This window comes from Globicephala melas, chromosome 11, assembly GCF_963455315.2.
Source record: "Globicephala melas chromosome 11, mGloMel1.2, whole genome shotgun sequence".
Taxonomy (NCBI): Eukaryota; Metazoa; Chordata; class Mammalia; order Artiodactyla; family Delphinidae; genus Globicephala; species Globicephala melas.
Window position 1 is genome coordinate 94,896,527 of NC_083324.2, and position 15,793 is coordinate 94,912,319.

General features: G+C 42.2%; 1 protein-coding gene across 4 annotated transcripts; it reads right to left on the reverse strand.

Annotated features, from left to right (window-relative positions):
- Positions 1 to 474: 474 nt before the first annotated feature.
- On the reverse strand, positions 475 to 12,556 carry PAK1IP1 (PAK1 interacting protein 1). 4 transcript variants are annotated; one of them, XM_030881438.2, is made up of 10 exons: positions 12,416 to 12,556; positions 10,165 to 10,327; positions 6,618 to 6,738; positions 6,472 to 6,546; positions 5,900 to 5,952; positions 5,361 to 5,506; positions 5,077 to 5,174; positions 3,158 to 3,257; positions 2,291 to 2,414; positions 475 to 2,136 (listed from the first exon to the last, which is right to left on the reverse strand). In XM_030881438.2, exons 1-10 carry the CDS (start codon positions 12,497 to 12,499, stop codon positions 1,931 to 1,933), a joined length of 1,170 nt encoding a protein of 389 aa, XP_030737298.1. In that variant the 5' UTR covers positions 12,500 to 12,556; the 3' UTR covers positions 475 to 1,930. The 4 variants fall into 4 exon arrangements, with proteins under 4 accessions (XP_030737298.1, XP_030737297.2, XP_030737299.1 ...); XM_030881437.2 differs by having other exon boundaries at positions 10,165 to 10,330; XM_030881439.3 differs by having other exon boundaries at positions 10,165 to 10,330; positions 12,470 to 12,529.
- Positions 12,557 to 15,793: the final 3,237 nt, after the last annotated feature.

Genomic DNA, 15,793 nt, shown 5'->3' on the forward strand with positions numbered 1-15,793 from the left:
TTACTGAAGTCAAGCTGCCACCAGCCACCACAGGCTGTAATACATTTCTTACCAAAGCTTTTGTCCTTTGTGTAGGGATCTTTTTTTTTTTTTTCCCTTTTCGGCCCCTAGAATCTAGGATAGTGCCGGGTACATGGTGAGCGTTGTTCATCGCAGGCCCAGTGAATAAACAAATGGAGAGTGGAGATAGAGGTGGCCTTCAGAGATTTCAAAATACTGAGGAGTGAATTTGCGATAAGGAGCTGCTCATACTAATATCAAACGAAGTAGACAATCCAGCACAGAGATGGCTGAGATTATGAACAGACTATACATTCCTAGGAGGAAAAGGAAATGAACCTGACTCCCCCCAAATAGATATTTTTTGATACAAACTGGTTTGTGCAATGGCCTCCAAGTACACTACCAGGCAAGCTCTGCCAGAGGTCACTGAGCAGACAAGCGCACAGACCAAAATAAAATGCTCCAATCACATGGTTTATAGCAATATTTTATGTAATTGCCAAAACTTGGAAGCAACCAAGATGTCCTCCAGTAGTGAACGGTAAACTGTGGTACATCCAAAGGAGTATTATTTATTACTAAAAAGAAATGAACTATCAAGAAATGAACTATCAAACCATGAAAAGACACAGAGAAAGCTTAAATGCATGTTACTAAGTGGAAGAAGCCAATCTGAAAAGGCTACAATACTGTATGATTCTAACTATATGATACTGTGGGAAAGGCAGAACTTCGGAGATGGGAAAAAGCTCAGTGATCATCAGTGGTGGAGATGGGGAGAGATGAACAGAACAGAGTGGCAAATCTGTCCCTTCTCTCAATATTGTTATAAACCCAAAACAGCTATAAAAAAGTAAAGTCTCAAAAACAAAATAACCAAACCTATATTCATCTTTGTTTACAGGCCTGAAGTAAGATAACAAAGAGGTGGATGGAAATGTCAGACACATGGTTTGGTTCGTTTCCTAGATGATTTCCTCTCATGAAGTGAGCGGCACTTCAGTGTCCAAGTGTTAAGATCCTCATTTTGCCTAATCAGGGGGCAGTCCACTGGTGGCCTCAGGGATTTAACATCTTCCCAGCTAAGTCAGACCTATGAATCCTCTACTACTGTGTCTCTTCAAAACGTCCAGTAATCCATTAAGGAAAATGCTTTAATTTTCTAGGTAAGAAAAGAGTATCATCAACGGCTAGTTTTAAGACCACCTTTGTCAGAAGATTAGCTAAGCGAGTTTTTTGGATGCCCTGAAACAGATGGGAAAATAAAAAAAGGAAACGTCATTTTCCTGTCCTTAAGTTACCTCTTAAACAAACCACTGCTTGGAAACAGAATAGTTACATGAAGTTTGGAAGCCTCTCTTTAACCTTCTTATGTACGTAGCCCTAAACTTAAGCATATGCTTTACGCATACATATTTTATTTTATATATCTAATTTTTAAGCTTGTCTTAACATACTTCCTGGTATGAAAATCTTTTTATATCTTTTGTTACCAAAACAAACAAAATCCGCATTAAAATTACTAGAACCACGTGAAAAAGCCAAAGTAATGCAGGTTTTTCATTCTTCCCTCACTTAGGAGAAAAATCTGAAAAACAATTCCTTTATCTACTTCTGGTAAAGAAATGCGTTCAAGATTTTGTATTATTTTAAGCTATAATATTTTGAGAAAGATCTTTATTTGCCTTACACAACAGTAAAAATTATATATTACACATTAACTTACTATATATTGCCATGATATATAATTAATAAAATAGTGCCTATCAAAAAGTTTTACCACTGTTTAAAAAAACAAAATCCTGAAAGTGATTTTTAAGCTGTACATTTTTTTCAAAAGAAGAAATTCCTAGCTTTTACTCAGAAAAAAAAAAAAGTACATTTGCAAGTTTTTCTCTTAGGAGAAATCTGGGGTTCACTGCATCACTCATATTTTCTTCCTTTTGCTCTTCTTTTTTCCTAACATTTCTACTGTTTTCCTCTTGCTTGACACCAGGCTGCTTCCTTTTGTTGGCTTATTACTGTCACCAGTTAAACCGCATTTCTTCGTGTCAGGTTTTAGCTGCCTTTCTTCCTCCTGGACTTCACGGCCAGATTCCTTTTTTTTCCTTTTGGACTGTTCTTGTTTACTTACTAAAATACAAGAGACATTGCATTTAAAGAGTGTTTTTCCCTTTGAAATAAACACAAGCCCACAATAAAGTCAAGTCATCTGGATCTCCTCCACTTTAATGATTCAAAGAGATAGCAAATTATTTAGTTTCTGTAAACGATCAATTTCATTTACCAGGAGATGGTTCTACAGCTGGAAGCAGGCTTCCTTTCGTGTCTGTCACTCTGTCCAGCCACACTCCAAGACATGTCAGCCTGGCGTTAGTGTTTACTTCACACAGCAAAGACGGGGAAACCCCCTGAAACAGGACCGGCAATTCGTGATAACTAACACAGAGGGATTTTAAATAATTACTTTCATTTTTCCATAAACATGTTACCTTAATTTAAAACTTACACTGTATTTTGAGTATAACATATACTGCCTAGAAGAAATGTATTATCTTGATTCATGATTGGTTTGACTAAGTCCTTCACGAGAGCCAATTTCTAAGAAGGGCTCCACTAAAGAAAGCGACCATTTTATCGTGGTCATTTCTGGGTTTAACAAAGAACCATGCACAAAGTAGGTACTCAACAAACCACATTCACAGAGAATGAAGAATAATAAACCAAGAATCTGTAAGAGGGAGACTACCAAAGGGAATTTAAATTTCCAATTATCTGTTTCAAAACTATTGTTAGTTCTACAACTGATCAAAAATTCCCCATTTTTTTTCCTTAGTAATGGCACTATGTTTATTTAACAAAATCTTACAGAGAACATCAATATACAAAAGAGAAGAAAGTCGTGCTTCTCTGATTTAAACAGCAGGAGTTCTGGAATCCTGCCAGCTCAGACTCACCAATACCAACTCCTGAGGCAGTGCTACAGAGCCCTAACTTTAAAACCATGAATGTCAATCATGCCTGGAAGAGATTTTAAAAGTTTAAAGATCTATGCCTTATGACCTTTAAAAAAAATTCCACCTCACTTAACTCAAAATTAATATTGACAGTAAGACTCCCATTCAGTGTATTTACATTGTGCTGAGACACTGACCTTGTTCTCTTTGAGCTTCCACATTTTGATGAAACCATCACTCGATGCTGTAACAATAATATGATGCTCTGGAGTTTCAAAACTGAACATGTCTTTTACCCTAGGATAGAAATAGTAACACCATAAAAGACCCTTTCTTCCAGATAGTATGATACTACTAGAAAGCTTCTATGCACAGTCTCTTGACTTCTCAATGCTTCAAGTATTTCCGAACTGCTCAATGAACGGTGCCTAAAATTTAACATGCTTCACGCTCCCATGAGTTGGTGAGTCATTTTCAGGGTCTAAATTCCAAGATAAAATTGACTGTCAATGATACCTTAAGAAAAAGTTGAAAAGATGGTGACAGATAACTATAAATCATCAGATTATCATAAAGGAAATAAAGATACTTAAAGCTCCTCACCTCAGGAAACTACAAGGTCAGTACCGAGAGAAAAGACAACAGAGATGACCCGAGGCCTCCTCCTCTGCATCTGTTTTTCTTGTCCTCAGTGCCGCCACCCATAGTCTAAGCTACTATCATTTTCCTTCTGGACTACGGAGTAAACTAATCGGCCTCGCTGCTTCCATTTTTGCCCCCTAACAATTTTTTAAAAATCAAACCATGTTACTCCCAGTCTTAAAATTCTACAAAGCTTGGATCTGCTTTAAAATAACACGGGAGAGGGAGGAAGTGGTGGGACATAGATAAACCAATATCTACAAAGGCACTTAGTATAAAATTCAAACTCCTCACCATGACTTGCAAGGCCATGCACTATTTGGCTCACTCTGACCCAGTCACATGGGTCTTCTAGCTGTTCCTAAAATACACCAAGTTCTTTCCTCCCTCAGGACCACTGTGCCTACAGTTCTCTCCTCTTTTTAGAAATAGCTCCTTTATCCCTAAGGTCTCTCTTAACTCCCCCTTCCCTGATCAACCTATCTAAATAAGTTACCCATGTTATTCCCAAATCGTAATACCCATGTCCTTCCTGTTACAATTACCTGCTTGTTTATCGTCTCTCTGTTGCCCCACTATACGAGCCAGGAGAGTGCAAGCTCTTGTTGCAGTATTTCATTATGGATGCTCAGCGAATACTTGTTAAATGAATGAATGGCCAAATTTCGTGAGCGCTATACGGCCTTGAAGCATATGTTCATTTCTCAATACAGGGGAAAACTAGGGCCTGTCTAATTATTGCAGTATTCTGAGTATTTACAAAGAGAGATTTCTTAAAGCTGAACTATTATTTAGAAAATAAAAACTAAGAGTTGTCTGAAACATAAAAGAATATGCAAATAAAACACATTAACGTATAACCATCCATAATCGACTTTTTCAAAATTACAGATGGAAACCGCAGAGGCAGGGTCAGACAGAACTGGGTTGACTCCCAGCTCCAACACCTAACAGGGGGGTAATCTTGGTCCAGTTACTTAACCGTTTACTCTGAGACTCACATTTACCCCCAGAGACACAGTGAGCAAGAGATAACAAACTGGCACAAGACAGAGGTCAATATGTCATTTATTTCTCCTGCAGGAAAAAAAATAGCATAGAAAGGCGCTAGAAGTGGACAAGGAGAATAAAGTGAAAGGACAAGAGTGGTCAGGGGCAGAGCTCAAGATGGTTTAATTGTTTTTCCCTGCTGAAGCATGGATTGAGGATTTCAGGCCTCAAGTCTAATGAAATTATAGGGAAAATAAATTCCTTGTGCAAGTGACTAGTCCTGATGACAACTTCACCACTTCTGTATCACTCAGGCCAAGACAACAACATGCCCACTATCCTCTTAGGTTCCAGAAATCATATATATGTAGATATGTCTATGTCTGCGGTCGTTCATAAAAAACATACACCCTGCTTTATGAAGCTACTGCATTTATAAGAGATTCTACACGTACATGCACACAGAGATTAGTGAAAAAAATACCTGTTTTCATGAGCTTTGAATTCAGAGAGGCACATTAGTGAATCACAGTCAAAAAATCTTACGACCTCCTCATCTCCAGCCACTGCAAGGACAGATTCCTAGGAGAGGAAAAACAGAATACTATCCAGAATGTCATCAACAGATTCCTAGGAGAGCAAAAACAGAATACCATCCAGAATGTCATCGACATACTATCCAGAATGTCATCAACAATGACATCAACAATGTCATCAACAATATCACCACACATACTAAACTCCCATCACTGATTTCCGATCACTTACTGAAAGAAACGTAACAGAAGATACTCTCTTTTCATTTGTGATGGTGCCACTGACGGATGCAGTGTCAAGCTGATAGACATCTATTTTGTTCAGAATGACAACTACGTATTTCTCTCCTCTTGGGGACCATTCCACTATGTGAGCATCTGTAAGTTAAAAGCACAAAGCTGTTGTATTTCGTGAATAAAAAAAGAAATTGATCAGGGTCATAATAAAAATAGCAAATATTTACACTGCATTTTCACATCCACTATCCCATTCAATCTTCACAACAAACTTATAACACGTATTTTGTGAGTTAAATTGTAGACAATGAACTGGTTCCAAGACTCATTAAGGTCATACAGCTGGAAGGCGGCAGAGCCACACCAAGAATCCCCATCTAAAGTGGGAAAAGAAATTAACCTAACGCATTTGCTCTCAGAGGGAACCACCACCACGCACAAAGATAAATGTATATGTACATGCTCACAAGAATGTGTGTATATACATTCACGTCCCATCAAATTTTCAAATACATTTCAAACAAAAATACTCACTTTGTTTTATGTTTTTTATGAATGCCGATCTTCCTTCCACAAGATTCCATGTTCTGCAAAACAGGAAGCTCATTTACGGCATGATCACCAACTCTGACCAGGTATAAAGGTAAGTTTAAGGAAGACTCAAATGAAAATTTACTAACTACTTGGCTATTCAGAAGAACTGCCTTCTTTCTTACAGCACCACGTGAAGTATTATCAAGCAAGATTAAAACTCGCTCTGTTCCCACAGCCCTTTCCTATGTATGCTGAGTCCACTGTATTTTCAAAAGGTTTCACCCCCTAAAACTCTTCTTTTTAGGATCACCCTCTACTTCACAGCTTACAACTGCAATGTAACTTGCATGTTTGAATATAGAGCTTGTCGTTTTTTTTCCATTATGAAAAGGTTCACTAGCTTTCAACCTCTCCCTTGTGTCAAAATATCATCAAATGGCTGACAACGTGAGACAATACAGAAACAGAATCTAATTACTATAGTAAAAGATGTCCCAGGGGTGGGTTCTTGTTATACTTGGAGAACGAAGACCACAGCTTAGTAAAGGTGCTCTTGGGCCTTAATGACTTACCTTAATGTCTTATCTGTACCCACAGACAGGGCCAACTTGCCAGACGGGTGAATGGAAAGGAAGGTCACATGTCCTCTAAAAGGAAACTGACAGTTAGTCCCCAACCTGACTGGCACCTGGAGACCGATGGGGAAGTCTGGACTCACTTGTGAGCTTTAATCGACTTCAGGCACTCCCATTTCTTTGCATCCCAGACACAAATGAGGCCGTCCTCTGCCCCGCTGATTAAGTGCCTGTTGCCGTGGAATTTCAGGCAAGTTATTGTGCCTGTGGAAAAACCAAGACAGGCAGAACTAATGTTCATTTTGAGTGCAAACTCCATTGCTGGCTTGAAGGCTATGCTGCAGTAAGAAAACATCCAATATCTTATATTACTGAAACATGCCTTGAAGTGTTGGGTGAAGAAATTAATTTGTTTTTCATCTAAGATCATACAGTCTCAAGCCTATGTAAATATTTTCAGCAAAGCGTTTCTCTAGTTGTAGATACAGGTTTGAACTAATCAGTTCACCTTCTTGCTTTACATCCCCATAATCATAAATTTTGGAGATGGCTGGCTAGGATAGTTTGAGCAGAAGTCAAACAAAACTAACCAGCTAATCTGGGGATCAAACCAAGACGCACAGCCATACGACTTCTACTTTCCAAACAGTGAATTCGCTACCCAACCACCCATAATGCAGTTATTATGCCTCAGAGCTGCTTTTGATTTGACTTCTACACAGTTCTTATTCACTGTCATAAGAATTTATTACAATTTCATAAAACAATACACTAATTATGTCTTCTGTATTCTCCTTCCATGGTTAACAAATCTTCCTACATCTTTTTAACTTCTTTACAAAACACTGCACTCCCTTCCACTCAAACTGAAGCCTGGATCGCCCATGAATTTCCCCTACAGCGCTCCTCAAATATTAAAAGGCTGGAGCGAGGTGAGGTGATGGAAGAACCCAGTACTCAATCCCTCAAATCAGTCCTCAAGTAAGATTCCTTATCCTTTAAAGTCTGTGTCACCCAGCTTAATTGCCCTAGAGTTGAGGAGTCAGCAAACCACTGCCTGCCGGCCAGATCTGGCTGGCGGCCTGGTTTTGTAAATGCAGCTTTACTGGAATACAGCCAGGCTCACTCAGTCACAAAATGTCTACGGGTGCTTTGGCACGGCCAAAGTGAGCAGTCGTAACAGAGACTGTACAGCCGCAAGGCCTAAGTATTTACTATTTTGTCCTTCTCAGAATAAGAGTGTGAACCCCTGTGTCGTTACTGTCCATCTGCACACCTCCTGGTCAATCCTTTACACTGCCCTTTATATTGAAAGAGCCAGAGATCTGTGAGGAATAATTCTGCACTCCCAAAAAGCACTAATAGTATGTGGGCTTATGGACTCCCTTCTCCTCAAAGTGGGAAACTTCAGCCACTTTGCCCATGTTTTCCTCCTTCCCTACTTCTCATTTTGGGAATTTTGCTTTCCCACATCTCCTACTCCTTCTTTCCACGACTCCATTTGTTCCCTGGAAAAGAGCTTATCTATTACCAACTGTTAGAAAAACAGGATTTGTACCAGGAATGAAGGAAATCAGGAACCCTATTTCATTCATCCCCTATCCAAACTCTAAGTCCCTTCTTGTTGAACACCTGTACCAATGGGTTTGGACAGACTAGACTTGTTTAACTTATTTCCTCCAAGCCTAAGGGAGAGAGGAGCCTTCCTTGTATGAACTGGGATTAGGAGACAGACAGGAAAAGGAACGTACGTTGAAATCACTCAGAGCCGAGCTTCTGAAAACGAGACACCTGTCAAAGTAGCTAAGGACCATCTAATATGAGAAAGACGTTGATCACTCTAAATTTACTGCTAGAAGCCAATGCTTGGTGTGGAACTTCTGTAATATATGAAAGATAGTGTAAGAAAAAGGGTACCTGTCTTTATCTGCCTTTCACTGCAGGAAGCTAACTTGCTTGGCTGAGTTTCCTCAAACTAAGTATGTATTTAAGTGATTCTCCTGCCTTAAGTTCTTTCTTCCTTTCCCTTTTCCTTCTGGAACACATGTGAAACCCCTCCTTCTCTGTCCCCTGGGAAAATGCAGTGAAAACAGCACATGATGTTCAATACCAGGGAAAAAAATTACCTGTTCAGTCTTTCTGTCCCTCGGTCCTCCCATTACCCCGGTCAACTGCACCATTGGCGTGGAACACACAACTGTGGCTTGCAGATCAGCCCCCCGACCTCCTCGATGCCAGTAACCTTTGCCTCCTCTGTATTTCGTCCCTCACCCCTACAGCCCGGACACTGTTACCACCGAGAGCTTTTCCACATTAACTCTACTCTCCGACCACAGCCTCACATCGTCCCAGCCCTTCTTCCACTCACAATCCACCTGCTTTTTTTTACTCTGGAGATCTGCAGACCCTTGACACCCTATCTTCTCTAGGCTGACAACCTATTCTTTCTCCGAAACCCTCAATTCCCTTGTAAATCGATCCTTCTCTTGCACGCGTCAAGTAACCGTCCTCTCTCTCCAGAAATGTCTGTGGCTTACTGCAAACACATGCTAGTCCATCCACAGCCTCCAACTTCAGTCAGGCAGGCCCTCGTCAGGCCTCTACTTGTTCCTGGCACCTCTCCAGGAGAGGCATCCAAACCACGAACACCCTCCTCAGCGCTGCTGCCTCCTTCTCATTCAACCCCCAACCTCCTCCACGCAAGGGCCCCCGAGATCTGGCCCCAACTACTTCTCCAGCCACTCCCACCTCCATTCCAATCCTCTCATAATAGCGAGCCCCTTACAGCTCCCCAGACACAGCAGTGGTTAAAAATACAGGCTCTACGGGCTTCCCTGGTGGTTCCGTGGTTAAGAATCTGCCTTCCAATGCAGGGGACGCAAGTTTGATCCCTGGTCGGGGAACTAAGATCCCACGTGCCACAGGGCAACTAAGGTCACACGCTGCAACACAACTAGAGAGCCCGCGGGCTGCAACTACAGAATCTATGCACCCTGGCGTCTGTGCACCACAACTAGACAGAAGCCCACGCGCCGCAATGAAAGGTCCCACATGCCGCAACAAAGATCCCGTGTGCCGCAACTAAGACCCGACGCAGCCAAATAATAAATAAATAAATAAATAAATATTTTTTAAAAAAACAAAAAACAAAAAACGGGCTCTAGACCTAGGGTTAAGTTCCAGTTCCAGTGTTTTGTGACCCTGGGCGAGCCATGGAACATCTCTGAGCCTAGGCTTTCTCTTCTGCGAACTGACAATACAACTATACCTTCCTGGCATACCGCTGGGTACCTGATGGCCCTCAATAAAGTCGGCTCTTCACATGATGCTACCACTTGTGCTCGTCACACTGCCTACTCTGCCTGGAATGTCCTTTTCTCTACCTTGCAAGTTTCACCTAGCCAACAACTGATACTTTTCTTATAAAATTATGCAGGTGTCACTTTAAGGAAGTTTTCAATGAAAACTCGCTTCCTCCTCCTTGCCCTCTAGACTGGGTTAAGTGCCTCCCTTCTGTCCCAATACAGACTGTGAGTAACTTAAGGACAAAGAACCACATTTTTTCCATTTCTATATTTCCTAGCACAGAATCTGCTACGTATCAGACACTTAATGAATTGTTCATCTGAAGTCAAACTGTAAAGTAATAATACCTCAACATTATTGTCTTGAAGAATACAATGTTCTTACCATTGTGATGCACTAGAGCCCCATGGTCTATCTTCTTTTTCATGTCATAAATGTGAATGGTTTCATCTTTGCTCCCAGTGACTACAAAACGGCTACTGACAGCCACTGCTGACAAGGAGGCAGTGTGGGCGTGGTGAGTGAAGTCGGCCACAGGAGTCCATTTCTGCTAAAGAGTGATACATACAGTCAGTGCCATGCCACGATCGTATCGTAGTTCTCTACAAAGAGATAAGTGGTTTCGCGATCTATGAAAACTCTCAACAGATCCTACAAATGGAGAAAAGACTATGCAATGAAAGGGAGATTCACACAAACAATCTGAGAATTGAATAAGGAAGGTAAAGCACGAGATGGGAAGGCATCGCTGAGTATCAAAACAATTATGAAGACTGGGCTACAGGGACTTTAAGGTCCCATCCAAATCCTTAACTCCTTAATATATTTACTTAGATGTGACACTTTCATACCATTCATTCACTCAAATGTCCAAATCTTGATTTGAATTTATTCACTCAAATACTGAATAACTACTATGTGCTTGGCACCGTTTTAGGCAGTGGATACAGAGCAGTGAACAAAAGAAACAAAAGTCCTTATCCTAAGGGAGTTGCCATTCCTGTGGGAAGGACAGACAAGACACAATATGATGTCACAGAGATAAGTATCAATATAACAACGCCTACAGAGAAAAATGAACAGGATTTGCATTAATACCAACATAAGCCCTAGAGAATGACCAATGATGAGGTCTTGAGAACTCTATGCTTGCTGCCATGAAACTTCTGGATTGGGTAAGTGTGACTGGTTGAGTGTGAAGGATGACGGCTGAATACACACACACATACCCCACAAATTAAGGGAGGTGCATCAAGAAGTATTAGCAAAACAAGTAAACCAACAAAGAAAAAAAAATCACCAAACATGTTTGAACACACTTAGGATGTGTTATTGCAAATTAATTCCTAAAAACGACAACAGGATAGCCCTTCCATCAATCAGGACCCAGGGGGCCTCTCTTGAGTAAAGGTACAACATTCCTGAAGAGCTGCTATGGCCATAAATCAAAGAACAACCTTTGCTTGTGCATATTACAGAAGGAAGGCTGGTTATCCGGAATATTGCCTGACTAGGTTTAGAAGCAGTACCGGGTAATGGTTAAGTGCTTCAAGCATCAGAGACACCTGGGAATTTGAGTCCGAGGTCTGCCACTTATTAGCTCTGTGGCCTTGAACAAGTCGCTTAACCTATCTCAACTTCTGGTTCCTCATCTGTAAAATGGGAATAACTGTATCTGCCTCAGAGGGGTGCTGTGAGGACTACTCTGTGTCTGGAACATGGAACGCAACGTAATTACAGAAAGAACACAATCAGTAGCATCATCTTTGAGTATTCAAAACACGTACCTTTCAGCCAAAGGCAGATTAACCACCAGAGTAGAAAACAAAATAAACAAAAACAATCAGTCAAGTCATATACTTCCAACTTTCTAGTTAATTCAAGACTGACACTTTGACTTGTTCATAAACAAGTACTCAATGAAACAGGTTTCTGGGAAATACCTAGGACTGCTTAGGGGAAAAAAAACAGCACAGGACTAAAAGTTAAGGGATCTTGCTTCTAGTCCTGGGTATGTCCTATCTGCTTCACTACTGCTAATTTACTTAACCTTTTAACGCACACACCCAGTAAAATTCTTACATTTTGTTGTAATTTTTCTGCACGTGTTTGCCTCCCTCATCCTCTCCTCCTTATGTCGGGAAGATCTCCAGTGCAGGATCCATGCCTTTGGCTTCTTTGCACCTTCACTGCAGGTACTGGCCTCACCGTAAGGGCCCAATAATGAACTGGTGTCACTTTATCTGTGAGGAGTTTTTCCGGATTTAGCTCAAATATTTTGTAAAATACCGGAACATAAATTCAGTGAAAGAGCGAACTGTTCTTTCATTAAACCCTGAACACCTCACGGGTTGTCAACTTGGATTCATAATCTACGGCCCACTGGCCCGTTTGCAGAAATGCCAGCTTCCTTCGTGCACAGTAGTCGGAATGTTTACTACGAAAGACAGGCATCGTCTCGTCGTATGAAATGCCTTTTCCGTGTTTTAAAAGGCTAACGTGTATTTTAAGTCTCCTGAGCTTCGTCACCGAATCCCTAAGAAATCAGACGGCGCGCTCCCTTGCTGCGCTGTGGGAACCAGACCCGACGGTGCCCGCCCCACCCGCGGCGGCCCCTCCCCGCGCGGGCTCTCACCTCCTGGTCGCCGCTCGCCTTGGGCTCCACGTGTACAGCGAACCCAAAAAGTACCTGCTCGTAGCATCCAGCTACCAGCTCCATGCAGCACGGCACGCGGCTCCTCCCGGAGGCAGGCTCAGCGCAGACCGGTAGTGACGAAAGCGGATGCAAGGGGGAGGAAGGGGTCCTTCCTGCGTCGGCGCTCAAGTTTACGTCAAGACCGCGGGGCTGCCTTTTAGGCGCCTGCATCCGTGGGAGGGATTTCAGGGCTAGAAGATCACGCGGAATTTCCAAGAAGGGAATAATGAAGGACGCCCCATGACGAGATTCTCATTTCAAGGAGAAAAACAAACAAACAAACCTGGGGACTAGAGGGCATATTCTAGGGAGCCTTGAGCTAGGCGCTTCTGAGGCGAGTGGGCGGGACATCCTCTGCGGAAGCCCCTCGTTTCCGGTACGTCTACGGAAGGGGCGGGGCAGCCTCCGGCCTGGGCGGAAGGCGTAGAGAAGGCTCGGTGTTTCCGCGCTGTTGGTCAACGTGGACCCGTGTCTGTAGTGGGCGGTGATAGCGGGACAGGAGTTAGGTCTCCTTGTTGTGCAGGAAGTCGAGGAATAAACTTTTTTCGCTCACATTCTCTGTAACGGAGCAAGGAGGGGTGGCATTTAGGGTTCGCCGTTATCAGAGGAGTCCGATTCCCTCGTTCCCGCGCGGGCCCGATAATCTCGTCCTGTACACCTTTCCTTGCAGCTCGGTTATGGATTGTCGAACTCTGGGGGCAAATTGGCCAACGTTGTGGCACATACTGGGGACGGAGGAGGACCCTTTACTTGAGGGGAGTAAAGACATTACTTGAGGACGAACGGTATATAGTCATCCTTGGTCAGGTTCTACAAAGAAATCTCATTTATTTCCGTTTCACCACCTCCCCCAGGTTAGGTGCAGAGTCAAACGTGAATAAAAGCAAAGCCCTAATTGGGTTTGAGATTTTCACGAGATAATGGAGATTCAGAGATGTGTTAGGACAGCTTCGCACAGACTTAACAATAGAGTAAATCTTGGAGCGTAAAAATAGTCTCGTGAACGCCCTAGCGGGTGGATATGACGGATGGGAGGTTGACACACAGGTTGGTGTCGACCCTTAAACCCCCATATGGATTGTAACACATCCTATAGCTCTTAGACCCTCTTGTCTTTGAGGACATTTGTTCACCGGTGTTCTGAATCGCCAGTCCGTGTTTTACTCAGGGTTGTTTTGATTGATGCTGGTTTGGATACCGTAGAAATGATTTCATTTTGGTTGCTTTGGTTGTCACTGCAGCACAAGGGAAGCCTTGTCTTCTGTGTGCTTTGGCGACTCCATGTGTAAGGACTCCTCAGGCACTGAAATGCTGAAGTCCAGTTCATTCTCAGCCTCTTGAAAACCAGTTTCACTGTTTGACAATAGAGGCACCCATGAGGGAGAGTGCGGGCTGGGTCCCAGACCACCGCAATGACGTGTCACACGAGTTCTTTGTTTTCCCAGTGTATATAAAACTTAGGTTTGTATTATACTGGGGTCTATTAAGTGTGCAATACCATTATGTCTTAAAAATGCACATTCCTTAATTTAAAAACACTTTATTGCTGAAAAGTGCTAACCATCATTTGAGGCTCCGGCAAGTCCTAGTAGTAATAGCAAAGATCACTGATTACCGCACAAAATAGAATAATAATGAACAAGTTTGAAATATTGTGAGAATTACCAAAATGTGACACAGAGAAACGAAGGAATCAAATGCTGTTGGGAAAATGGTGCTGATAGACTTGCTCCATGCAGGCTTGCCACAAACCTCGATTTGTTTGTTTTTTTTTTAAAAAGCAATATCTGTAAAGAACAATAAAGCGAAGTGCAAAAAACGAAGTATGCCTGTAATTCCTTCCCTTTGGGCTAGTTATCTCATTACGTTACCAAAACACACAAGTTGTTTTACTATTTATTTTCCTATTTACTGCTTGTTAGTTCTTCTGGTGGTTCTTCCACCAGAGAACCACTAAGGTCAGAGGAATGTGAATTGCTGGAGTGGTTGTCCCCTGGGCATGGGACAAAGAATGAGTAAGCAGGGGCTTCCCTGGCGCAGTGGTTAAGAATCCGCCTGCCAATACAGGAGACACGGGTTCGAGCCCTGGTCCGGGAAGATCCCACATGCCGCGGAGCAACTAACCCCGTGCACCACAACTACTGAAGCCCATGCACCTAGAGCCTGCAAGCCACAACTACTGAAGCCTATGTGCCTAGAGCCCGTGCTCCACAAGAAGAGAAGCCACCGCAATGAGAAGGCCACGCACCGCAATGAAGAGTAGCCCCCGGGCTTGCCGGTGGCGCAGTGGTTGAGGGTCCGCCTGCCGATGCAGGGGACGCGGGTTCGTGCCCCGGTTCGGGAGGATCCCACATGCCGCGGGGCAGCTGGGCCCGTGAGCCATGGCCTCTGGGCCTGTGCGTCCGGAGCCTGGGCTCAATTTTTTTTTTTAAAGGAGTAAGCAGGACATTTCTTGAAGTCTCGTATTTTGTCTTTAAATGTGTGACTTTTTACATATCTTTATTTTAATAGGAAGTCAGTCTCTCATTGAAAAGGAAAAAAAAACCCAACTTTTTTCTGAAACTGTGTTTCAAAATCATGTGCTTTATGTATTTTGTTGCTTCTGAAATCCCCTTGGTGCCCTGCCTCATTACCCCAGCGAAGTCTCAACTGCTGTTTGAGAAGAATTAGTTCTCATTTGAAATTAATTTTAATGTATCACGATAACAGGATAATTGCTACGGTCAGCATCTTTTGCCAGATTGTCACATTTTATTTTTTTTTAATTAATTTTTATTGGAGTATAGTTGAGTATCTGTCACATTTTAGAGAAGAAACTTGTGGGTTTTGCTCCAACTAGGATTCTTTTAGAATCTAGTTGGTTCTAGAATGAAAACCATAATGCAAGCGACATAAACATAACTCAAAATGGTTTACTCCTTTTCTTTCTTTGTTTACTGTTAAAAATTAGTGAAACCAATCATAGAGCTTAGAAGACCTTAGAGCATCTAGTCAAGGGGTTCCTAATCTGGGGGAATTCATGGATAAATTTTTGGGCCTCTGAATGCCCTGAAATTATATGCAAAATTATGTATGTACATTTATGGAGGAGAGCATTGATAAAATTTTATTACATTTTCAGAAAGATTAGTGCCTCTAAAGCTAAAATACTCTAATCCAATCTGAGGTTATAAATGCTGAAGTAGGTCCAGGACTCTTTCCACACACCTAGGTAACAGTAGACCCTGGTGTTGCTGCTGCCTTTTACATTTCCTTGGGCTCGAACGTTCTCTTTAACAGAGAAGAAAAGTGGTTTTTCATTGTCTAAAGAGAAGCACA